This window comes from Agelaius tricolor, unplaced genomic scaffold (genome assembly GCF_023055355.1).
Source record: "Agelaius tricolor isolate 1412-34295 unplaced genomic scaffold, bAgeTri1.0.p SCAF_8, whole genome shotgun sequence".
Classification (NCBI taxonomy): Eukaryota; Metazoa; Chordata; class Aves; order Passeriformes; family Icteridae; genus Agelaius; species Agelaius tricolor.
In genome coordinates, this window is record NW_027269268.1 from 17,233,871 (window position 1) to 17,246,195 (window position 12,325).

Below are 12,325 nucleotides of genomic sequence, written 5' to 3' on the forward strand. Positions count from 1 at the left end.
AGCTGCTCATGCAAAAAGTGGAAAGGCAGAGTAGGGGTTTGGAGTTAAAATTTTGTTAGTGCAGTGGAGCATTATTCTTTTGCAAGAGTAATAACCCATTTTCTGCTTTAGAAAGTGATAGTCACCATTCCAAAAAGTGTCTATTGAAAATGGCTTCCTAGCCTTTATTCTTTCATCTGATTTGATAGTTACTACTTTGAGACTGGAATCTTTCCTGTGCTTTTAGGCAATTTGAACAGTTAGAACTTTGGAGAAACTAAAACAGATGAAGAAGCTTTTATCAGATCCTTCTATATCACTTAAAAATCGTTCCATTTGGTGAAGTGATTTGCAGCCCTTCTATTGTGTTTTTCATTTTGTCCAGAGTGGTGTAATTTTGTTTTGAGTGTTCAAAGTCTGTGTAATATCTCTGCCTCAAAGAAGTGTCTGTGGGTAGTGCAGTTGGATGGACACCTGCATTATGTGTAGGTGTGTTTATATTTTTGTGTGTATACACGAGTGTGTGTGGGTGTATGGGTGTGTGTAAGCCTGGGTGTACACAGGCACACAAAATATTTTAATAGCACAACCTGTAGGTATCAGCCCAAACCACAGAGTTGAAGTCTGGATTTCTGTAAAGCTCATGAGTGTAAAAAAATCTGGAATATAGTTCAGTTCATTATAAAGGTAAAAGTTGGCTTCAGAGTTCAAACCTGAGCTTCCAGAAAGTTCAGGGAATATTCAGATCCAAGGTGCTGGTTAGAATCCATCTCTGTGTTAAAATAAAATCCCCAGCTTTTAAAATAATGTTTTATTCACATGTTATTGCTTTTTTTTTTTCTGTTCACCATCTTTATTTCCCTAGACAACATCATTTCATTTAGCTGATACCTCAAAATGACCATTTGTGACAATGTTGTCATTCTTGTTTTAGACTATTTCCAAAGTTAATGCATTCAGTTTTCAATGCTTGTTACAAAATTACCTTGCAAATAGAGTTCTATAGGTCTTTCCATTGCAATTTTAAATAAGCAAGGTTTTTCTGGGTAAAGCAGTAAAAGGTTACATTCCCACTATCCTTCATGACAGTGTGTATGCTCACAGATAAAGAACAAGCTCTGAAATGATGCCAAGGATAGCTCTATAAAACTGATGGCCCAGTTATAATTAGGCAGTCCTGCTTGAATTGTGCAATTTAAACCATGCTCTTCTGAATGGCTTTGTAGGTAAATCAGAGAGTCACACAGCACAGTATCTAGCTCAGAGCTGAAAATGGAACAGAATTAGACATCTGTCAAAAGTATGGAACTTAAATGGCAGTAAAATGAACCAGTGCTGCTTGTTTTCTTCTCTTTTGCTGAAGTCTAATGTGAATTCATATTTGGCTTTCCTGACATGGATTTTCAGCCCTGTGTGTCATCTTCACATTGAAGGTTCCCAGAAGATATCTAAGTCCTTAACATGACTCTTACTAATTGTACATTTAAGTCACTCATTTTGAAAAAAAACAATCTTGCTGGAGCTGACTAGCAATCATTCATGCTCTTTTATCTTCCTGCAGAATTTACAGGGCTGTTCAATGGATAGTGATCCTAACTGAATAATGTCTGTAATGTTATGTAATTTTCCTATGTAGGGTGAACCAGGCCTTCCTGGGCTTCCTGGACTCCCTGGAATAAAGGTAAATACTGTAGTACCTCTTGTACTGGGTGGGAATACCACAAAGAGGGGGGGAATGCAAGAATGTGGCACAAATGGACTTACTGTATTGTGTTATATCCTTTTCTGTGTCTCTGGTATTAAACTGGGGTTTTTTACAGCAAGTTCTCACATGAAAAATTGGTTAAGTGTCTATGAGTAGGCAAACAGTATATCTTACATTAAAATGTGAGGCAGAACATTCTAGTTATTTCTTTTAAACAATAATAGGAGAGGTTTGGGTTTTTTTTCCTTTAATGGAAAAGGAAAAAAATCATCATCAAAGTTTTAGTTGGTTTCCACTTCTGTGTGTGCTTTCCAGTAGCAATATTCTCCTGAATTAACCAAACCTCCAGCCAGAGAACTACATTAATTATACACAGGCAGAGCAGACCTGGCTCTATTGACAAAAATACTCTGTGCTCCATTACACAGGCACTGACAAGTCAAAATGTTTTAATAATACTCTGTTCAGTACTACCTACAGTCCCTGACACAATACCTGGTTTAGTCCCTGGCTTCCAGTTTGTCTGGAGTCTTTAGGTAAGTTGATACAAAAGACACATAGCTGGTTTAGTTCTAGCATAAGTGGTTGCCTTAGGATCTGCAGACACTTACTCAGTTTGAGGTGTAACTGTGTAATTCTGCACAGAGTGAGCAGATGCACATATCCTGAGTGAGTGCAGATCAGAATGGCCACTTTTCCTTTGTGTCAAAGACTGTCCTTTCAGAAAACAAAATCTCTTGGAAACCTTTTCTTTGCATTCCAGCACAGCCCTGTGTATGTCTCAGGGAGAAAGTTTATAGGATTTCCCCCTAACAAGGAGGATAATTCAGAGGCCAAACTCTTGTCCATTGTGGTAGGATTCAGGATTTATCTCATGGAATGTAACATTTGCAGTGATTTTCTCAAGGGACCTGTGAATTGCCACAGTATTGAAGCATAATGTCCTTTCTGTGTTACTAGTGAACTATGGGAAAAAATTGAATGTGCATATTAAATTTTGTGTGTTGTAGCAGCTTAAAATATAGTTCCTGGGGAGGTTGTTCATTTTCTGCAGAACAAACTCTACTGAGTAGTGAAGATCATGCAGGAGAAGTCTTGTGTGATTGAACTATTTTTATTAGGGCTTTGGCAGCAATCCCTATTCTGTTTACTTTAACAGTGAGCAAAGAGGTAGCTCAGATGGAGGTCAGTGGGGCACTTGCCTGAGGCACTCATCCCAGGGACACCTGCCAAAAGCAACTGGAGCTGTGGCTGGGCCTTGGGGTTCCCATGTTCATGCAGACCACATGTCCATGCATATAACCAGTAAATAAAAAAAATCTACATCTGAGTGGCTGCTCTGGGAAAATTATTTGTTGGCAGTAAGAACGGCTCAGAAGTGCAGCTTCCAGAATCACCTGAAAGATAAAATGTGAAGTGAAAAACGAATGAAGTGTGGGAGTTTTGCCCAGTGAAAATTTGTTTCCAAATTCAGTGGATACAGTGGAAAAACAGTACAGTTGCCTGCAGAGGAAAATGGAATAATTTGGTCAAATATTAATCATTTAGGAAAATACTTTCTCCTGTTTAAAATCCAGTCCAGAGGGAGACTGGTGGTGTTTCAATGAAGAAATTCAATCCAGTGCAATTCTGCATTGTCCTGAAACCTGGATGGTGACAAGGAAGCAGGATGTGCACAGGAGAGAGCAAAGCATATCTGGTCACATCAGGCTTGCAGGATGGTGGCTGTTCATTTCAAGGCATTTGTAAGCTCTCTTTTATTAAGCAATCTGTAGTAAAAAAAAAACCCTAGATTCTTCTGAGTGCCTGAGACTATGTCTGTGGCATGAGAAGTGGCAGCAGAATGGCTGGAGTTATGAATATGGGCACTCATCAGCAAAGGTAAAGTAGGAGTTTCCCCCCTTTTCTCACCCTCCCTTTTAGCAAAGATTTATGCACCACCATGGTAAGATCATTACGTGGATTTCCAAAAACAACAACATTGTTATCTCATGGAGAAGCAAATTTCCAGTGATCTGGTGTTGATCAAAAGCTACTTTGAAATAGCAGTGACAGGATGAGAAACTTGAGCACGGAGGAAACTCAATTGTCTGGACTTGGAATCAGTTGGTGCTGTCATCTTGTACAAAACCAAGAGGAATCTTCCTTGAAGCAGTGGCTTCTTTGTTCCTTTTGTTTTTTTGGGTTTTTTGCTTCCTTCTGGAATGATGCTTATTGTTTGTACGATTCTTTTCTGGGATTTTGGGTTCTGTTCTCACGTGGACTTTATAAAACTAAGTGATACGCAGTAGTAGTATAACATCAAAGACCTAGCAGAAACCTCTCACAGTATCATTGCAACATCTAAGAACTTGTAACAAAATTTAAGTTTCCATAAGGAAAATTTTTCCTAACAAACAGATTAGTGTTCTAAATGCACTCTCATTCTCATGCATTTGCATGCCAGCCCAGTAGCTGTTGGCAGAGATTTTTCAGGCTTTTTCCAAACTTTGTGAGAGGTAAGAAAATTATCAAGATACAGATTTATTGTACACATTGAAAATTCCTGTATGTAATTCTTAAATATTAAATATTGTCTTGTTTTCCTTAAATCTGTTAGTTGAACTTAAAATTGCTTCCTTGTGCATGTTTCTCTACAGTGGCAGGCTGTGTTATGAAATGTTTTAGGTAATTGTGCACATGCCCAGCACTCTTCACAAAAGCTAAACCAACCTGTGCTAACACAAGTGCTGTGCCAGGCAGTCTGTCCAGCTACAACTCATCTTTCTTCCCATGGTTGAACAAGCTTCCCAAGACATTCAGTCCTCTGTACTTCAGCATACATAAAGGATTAAGGAACACTAATCACCGAGAAACTTTCAGCTTCTTATAATGCCATTTCAGTTAATTAATCAAGGTTCCTGGGAGCCTGTAAGGACTTGGCTGAATGTGATACTGCGGTCTGAATGAGTGGCAACATTGGACAGACATGCAAGTATCACATCTGAATTCAGGGTATACAGCAGGGTCTTTTATTAGTTACTTTTCTAGACCCATTCACCAGGCACACATGGATGTTTTGGGAGTATTTCCTGCTCCTTTTCGTTCTCTCCTCCTTTGTCAGTTGGTGCCACAGAGGGAACACAAGTGCAGTCAGTTATTTCCAAGACAGTGTAGAGGCTGTCTATGACATGCTGGAGAAACGTTTCTCAAGCACCTGTTGCTGTTTAGGAATGGCTGGAAACTTAATGAGCCCTGAATGTGTTCCACCTAAACTCAGAATATTAACTCATCACTCTACTATCCCCCAACTGATGCCAAACAGACTAAGAAGCCTGTCTGTGAAACACAAACTTCATGTATCTGTTTTACCTCATAACTTCTGCAGGAAGATACTTACAAAGCAGCACTTGCTTACTGTGATGGAAATCATGCATGCTCTCATTCACTGTAATGTCAGACCTCTGAAATCTGTTGCACTGCATTTTCTGGAATTGGGCCTGTACAGTCCTCAATTTCTTCACCGCAGTGAGAAGCCTTCTCAAAACACAAGCCTCTTCTCAGTAACAGCACCTTTTGCAGGATCTAGATTTTCTATGGTATTTCTGGCATTTGTCCCTCAGATGGTAAAGCAAATGCTGAACCGAAGCTTATGAGCACATATAATTTTTTTTTTTTTTGTCGTGTTGAAGAAAACTGAACCTTTGAGTGGTTTGACATGAGAAGAGAAAAGAGAAAGGCTGCTTAGCCCTTCTGCTTTTGGGAAGTATGGAAAGCTTTCTGTGTTTTGAAATTCAGTGGAAGTGGCTGATTCAATAGACTTGCCAGTATGCGGTGTCTTGCATCTTTCTGTACAATTATTTTGGATTGACTTTCCTGGGACTGTGCCTGAGCAAGGTTTCAGAAAAACCTGGATAAAGATGTGGGAATTTCAATCAATTTTGTATCCTTTTATTTTTCTTTTTATGAATGCAAAAGTGGTTCTCATTTTTTCTGTGTCTAAATTTCTTATTTATCTATACCTACTCAGAGATCTTATCCTCTAAAGACTAAACAACTCTCTGCTCCACAGAATGTATTTTTTTAAGGTCTAAAAGACTTGATACTACTTTCACCCAGTTAGTTCTCTTAGAAAAGAGAAATTTCGGAGGAAATGAGAGAGAATTTTCCAGCTGGATGCATAGAAGTTAGTCTCCTATTTAAACTCTTGTAGAAAAGAGAGCAACTGTTGTTGAAGCTTATGTGTTTAAGTGCTGCTCTTACCAGCTGGCAGCAAAATGAAAGGAAATCTGAAGTGAATGGTAGTTCTAAGCATTTTGGTTTGGAGACAATGCCCTTTACTGCCTACAGGAAAGTTTGGTAAATTCTCCTTTTCCCCCAGGAGTTCTTAGGAAAGATTTTCTTTTTCTAATTTTCCTAATTAATTTTTCCTTTTCTGTATTTCCACTCTTCTTCCTGTTTTTATTCATTGATAGCGTGAACAGTAAACCTGCAGGGACTCTCTGTCTCTCTCTCTTCCCCTCTCTGCAGGTTCTGGGTGTAAATGGGAACTGATCTAAAAAATAGGACTTAGTACCCACCTTTGGTGGGCTGGGTTTCAGAAGTGTCTCTGTGCATTGGTAGGTGAAATACATTACACAACTGTGCAATTGAGTATTCGCTTTCCATAACGGTAGTAGGTATAGAAACATATATCTGTATATTACACTTTCTTCATTGATTCCTGGCTGTCTGCTTTCTATATATTATGGCAGTAATCAGTTGCATAGGGTGGACATTGAATTTCCAGGAACTGATTTTGATGATCAAGGCCAGAGAACGAAATCATCGTTAACATTGGATGGCATGCATGTGTCAGGGGTGCTTACTTGGGTGTAAAATCTAGATAAATTCTTCAAGTTCTTATTGATTTCTCACAAATTATATCCTCCAAATCTCTTATTTTCTGTTCTGGAAAAAACTAAAACATAAGGAACTGAAATACAGAATGTTGTTTCCTCTAAAGCTATTAATAGTTGGAAGACTGAGTTTATAAGAACTGCTTCACAGCATATGTTTTATAACATAGCTTAATTTCTCATTGTACAAAAAAAAGTGCCAATCAAAAATTTTGGAAACAGTTTAATGAAGTCAGAATCCAACACCCTGCAGTATTCAGAAATCAAGTATCTTTTCAGCCACAAAGAAGACTTGACATCAGTAATCTGAAATTATTTCTCAAATACAAATTTTTATAAGGTCAGAAATAAGGCATGCAATAAAGCTCCTTAGCTTTCAGAAAAGCAACAAAATTCCTTAGATTTGTCATGTAAGTCTTTTTTAACAGAAACAATTTGGGGCCAAACTCTTCATCATTTAGCAGTTTGGTCATAGAAAAGAATTAAAAATTAGGTGCTCATTACAACAAGTGTTTTTATTCTATCCTTAAAAATAGTTACCATGCTGACTTGGACTATAATTAGCCTAAAGTAAGAAGTCCCTTATATGATTAATGAATGCAGGATTAATCAGAATCATTACTGGTTCTGATAGCACTCTCCCAAAGCAACATACTTTCTAGGGAGACAGGACTTAAAAGCAAGAAGAAAATTAGGCTCACTAAAAAGCAATATATGTCATACAAAATGAGGCTTGTTGTAAAACCTCAGGGTTTCAGCCAGGTTGTTTAGCCAGGTTTTACTTCCCTAACTCCAAATGAATCATAAAGTCTAAATATGCTTTTGGAAATTCTAAACCACGATTGTTTTTCTAAGTTTAAAGAACGATTAGGGAGTAAAGATATTGTTTCAAATGAGATGAGTGAGCCAGACAACCTGTTTTAACTGGCAATTTCTGGAGCTAATTCTAAAGTGATATGAAAAGCCTTAAGAAAGACGTTATGAAATGGGGTTAGGGTTACTTTTTTAAATCAGATTTCCTTGTACCTTGTTCATTTCCTTCTTAGGAGCTGAATACTGTAGGCATCCTGAGAGGAAAATTCCCATGGACGTCAGGCTATATATATAAAGTCCCCCTAATGCCCTTCACAGTGACAAAGTACTCTCTGACTTGTATAGTCTAAGGCCAGCTGAGTTTCTGAGAAATTGCTTCACTGGAGCTAAGTGCTGCACACAGAGGGAGGGCATGAGCAAGTGCAGCTCCATAGACCACCATGGATTGCTGTGCTACAGGATCCTGAGAATTTGGCCCTCACTCCTCTCCAGAGTGGAGGAGTTGCAGTGTTCTGGTTAGATAGCAACCTCAAAACCAAAGTCTTTTTGGACAGCAGATGGCAACTTACGGAAAATCGGCATAGGTAGCCATGAACCAAATCCCATTTATTACAGCTTCATAGCTGTTCTTCAAATTATCTTGCATCTGGCTTCTGGGTCTTTTTTGATAGCTCTTCTATATATAGATATCCCCACCTTTGCAGGATTCTTTTGGTAGTGTTAGGCAAGGAAAGGGTATCATACTGTTTTTGTTTTAAATATGCTCATCAGTGAGCCAGGGTAACACTGAAGACAGTCACTGGTCTCTTGATGTTATTAAAATGAGGACCCTTCCACATCAGAAAGGAACTTTGGGTCCCCCAAATTTTGTGACTCTTGAAGAATTTGAATGCTGGCCCATGCTAGACAGGAATTCTAGAGGTCCACTAGACTTGCAGAGAGGAGTTTGGAATCTCCAAGCCTGTCCAAAGCTGTGTGTTTAAGCATGATTGTGGTTTTCCTCCAGCCTACACTGCTAGGTTTTCTGTTAATGGAAAAGGTGGGGTGCATCCCCCTTTCTGGAGTCCTCCACAGAAATTCAGGATGCTTTGGCGTGGTTTGCCAACTCAGAGGTGTGCACACAGGAGTCTTGACCTTGGTACGTTTGGATTTCCAAGAGAATGCCAGGGAAAGGTGTTTGTGTGTGTCCTGCCTCTTGGCAGGACCTGCCAGTCAGCCCAGGAGGCACAGAACGTCCATGGTACTGGCAATGGGACCAACATTGAACAAAGTAATTTAGGACCAGTGAACAATGTAATAAAGGTCAGTCAGAGTAAGACATTTCAATTTCTCTGGCTAGTTCTAGTGCATAGCACTAGATAAAAATAAGGCTTGAAATTACATTCTCCTTTCAAATTCATGGTCTAAGGGTTGGTTTAGTCACATTCCTGTAGCATAGAGAAAATACAGTAATAATCTGATGTAGCTGGAATATAGTAAGGGTAACCATGGCACTTACAAGTAGGATGGTAATTTCAGAAATGGAAGAGAATTTATTTCATTGTTAGAGGAAAGTTGTGGTTTGGATGTCTTCCTGCAGCATAGGTTTCTTTTTTAGGAATTCATTGATCTGGATGTGAAAATGTGTTGTATAGTCATTAGGAAAGTGATTAAAGGAGTAAGAAACTTCTGTGGGAAAACAGTGTACCCAACAACTGCTGTTCTCTGCTGATTGCTTGCATCAGCATAAAGCTGTGTATTTCAGGCACTGGGAGAGGAATAGGTGTGTCTGTGAGAACAAAGTTTCAAATAATGATGGTGATGTGTGTCCCAGCTGTGCAATGAAGGCTAATTCTGACCAAATATGGTAGTAGAACTACACTGTTAATAAACATTTGTCAAATTAGTGATGTTTAAAACAGAAACCAGCAGTGAAAATGTTATTTCAACTGCTGTACCTTTTTTAAGCAAAAGTCCAAATTTTAGGCAATCATGGGTTCTGTAAAACTTAACAGTGAGAGTGAACTAAAGTAGTTCTTAGGGTTAACCTCTAGTATCAAAGCTAGCCTCTGCTTCAGCCCATGAAAGCTTTGATCATCATGAAAACCAGTTCTAATTATGTCTAGATAATAACCCTCATAAAAATCTGACTATCCTCTGAAGTAAATAACAAGGTGACTTTTTAATATTAAATTCTGATTGCGCTCACATTGCACCAGGTTTATGGCATTTTAGGGCCCTTTCTGCTTCAGACTGTTATAAGAGGTGAAAATGAACATTAACAATATTTGTAAATGGTAGTATATAATTTGTTATCTGACCCTCTAGTATTTCCAAAGTCAGCAAATACTTGAGAATGAAAATGAGCATGCATGGGGGTAGTCTGTTAAAATATTAACACATAAAGACACTAAAAATTATTCTTAATATCATAACACATCAGTTCTGTAGACTGGAAGAAATTCACAAGCTTGTTGCTTGTTTTCTTTTTTAACCAAGTTTCCCATGTTGTGATTAATACAAATTGCTCCAAGTCTAACGGTGGATGAAGTTTGAATGCTGAAATATGCCTTGTTGACATCTTGTGCAATGTGGTGCTTTCTAAGCAGTGATTTCATAACTATACCAAAGGGTTTAACTAAAAATTAAAATGTGTGACAGAGCCATCATTTGCTGATGGCTTTCTATACAGCTGCCAAACTGTACTTCAGATTACAGTATCACAGATTTTGTGTTGCCTGTCCCAGCTTTAGCAGGCAAAGAAGATTGCTGTACATTCTAACTGGATAAAACCTTGATTTTATTATAACAAGTTGTAGTGAGATGTTTGGAAAAGTATTACAAGTCTTGGTGACTCTGATCCTTTGCGTTCCTCTCAGCCTTTCACAGCAGCTAGAACAAATACTGAGTTCATTTAAAGAAGAGACTCATGAACAGGAGGTGCTTCAGTGAACACCAGAGCTGCAGTGTTGTCAAACCACAGTGCCCTCCCAAGCCAGCCTTTACCCTTGCTTTCCTGCTGCTATGTGCTAGCTAAATCAAATATGTCATATATTTGCAAAAAAACGCTAAAGCCTTTAATTCTTAATTTTCTGACCACATTCCTGTACAGCTCTGGAATCTTTTTTGTGTCATGGACTAATCACAAAGGTCTTTCCCTTGCCTTTGCATAACTGGGACACCAGCATGCTTTACTGAGAGGAAACTTTTCTTTACATTTCACGCATCACTCGCAGTCCCAATTTTGATAGGTTCATTTTTTGTTTGGTTGGTTTTTTGCTATTTGAGTGGCATAAAAGATAGCATAAAGCACAAAATCATCAATTCTGTGGCAGTATACTGAAGTATACCGATGAACATTTTACTTAATGCCTTATGCTGTGGCATAAGAAGGACACTCAAGAGATTTGAAATATTAGAGAAGACATGGCTTAGTTTCAAACCATTCAAACACGTTGTCTTTTTACTTAGAAGCTTAGTTCAGATGGCAAATCAGATCTGGTTTTTAATCTACTTATCCTCTCTAGCACTGGATAGAGGGGGAATTGCATGTTTTTCTTTATGTAGCCAGGTTTTAACTACTGCAGTTTGTTTCATGTGTGATAAGAATACCCTGTTGGATCACGTTCAGCTTGGCATCCCCCATAACTGCTGCATCTTTCCCAGCAGGGCTGCTGCTCACCCAGTCAGTTCCTTCTTTCTCTCTGCTGACACACCACTTCTTCCACTCCACATTTCAAAACATTTTAAAGCTCTGTGCCATATAAGGCCTGTATTCTACTTATGCTAATTAAGCTGCCAACCTATACCATTATCAATTCCACTAGCTTTTGCAAAGCATCTCTCTTTAGAGATTTTGGGGGAAGGTGGGGCTGCTTCTTGGACTTTGGCCAGAAATTTTCTTGTAGTGTGCAACTGGTATAGTCCTGAGCAAAGAAAAGAATTTGACTCAAAAACTGCATCAACCTTTGAGTGACACTTCTAAGCCTTACCACTGAAAAGAATCATGTAGTCACTGCGTATTTTTTCTGCCTGAAGTCATAATAAGCTGCCCAAAAAATTAGCCCGGGCAAATTCAGTATTAAAACAACACGGGGCTGTTGAGTACCCTCTCATTCTAAAATAAATGATTGAAGCTGCATTGTTCTTCATTTACTGAAATTAAAATGCTTCCATCTGCAGTGACAACCTTATGTTACTCTTGCTGCTGTGTACTAATATAAAGACTTACATAAACTCCGAGGTTTTTTTCTTACGAGAGCAAAAAGAAAACCCCATTTGCTTCTCTGTGACATTTTTGTCTCAGTTTATTTCTTTACCATATTTTGAATCACAGCCAGCTGGAACTTCATGTGAGAAAGCTCATTATTACTTGTATTTTTTTATAAGCTAAATGGGGGTCTCTGGGAGCTTGCTGTCATCCTTGATATAACCACAGGGAAGATTTCTTTGGCTTTGAGCTGTTAATGATGGATTGCTGATGAGAGCACAGATGAATGTGGAAGAATACTTCCCAATTTGCTCTCCAGGGGAAGAGATGAAGAGAAGTATTATTCAACTGCTCAAATTCACTGTCTCTGTATATTGTCAGTAATGATATCACTACAGGATTATGTTCTATCTGTCTTTTAGCTATTTTAAGAGGCACTTGATGGCTAATTTTTAGTCATTAAGTTCAGGGATATTGCAAAAAGGCTAATTAAATAAATATTGATTGGGTTACATAACTGATTTTAAAATTTGCAATAGCTTGTGGATGTATCTTCTTGGTTCAAATATATCTGAAAAAAAAATGCAAGATTAAATAGCAGGAAGGCTTATTCAGGGGAATTTGTGAAGGAAAGTATATGACTTATTAATCTTGCATTGTCTCTCTTCAGACATGGAGATGGGTAACAAAATAATGGCCTTACTCTTCTGCTCAGTGCTGCTTCTGCTGCAACTCTGCTTGATTCTTGCTATTTGTCTGTCC

At 38.4% G+C, this 12,325-nt stretch overlaps 1 protein-coding gene across 1 annotated transcript in view; it reads left to right on the top strand.

Annotated features, from left to right (window-relative positions):
* COL25A1 (collagen type XXV alpha 1 chain) overlaps nucleotides 1–12,325 on the top strand; it is a 298,121-nt gene that overhangs the window by 245,264 nt on the left and 40,532 nt on the right. Inside the window, exon 18 of the mRNA XM_071431776.1 lies at nucleotides 1,616–1,660. Within this exon, the coding sequence (XP_071287877.1) occupies nucleotides 1,616–1,660 (45 nt within the window). The remainder of the gene's footprint in view (nucleotides 1–1,615; nucleotides 1,661–12,325) is intronic.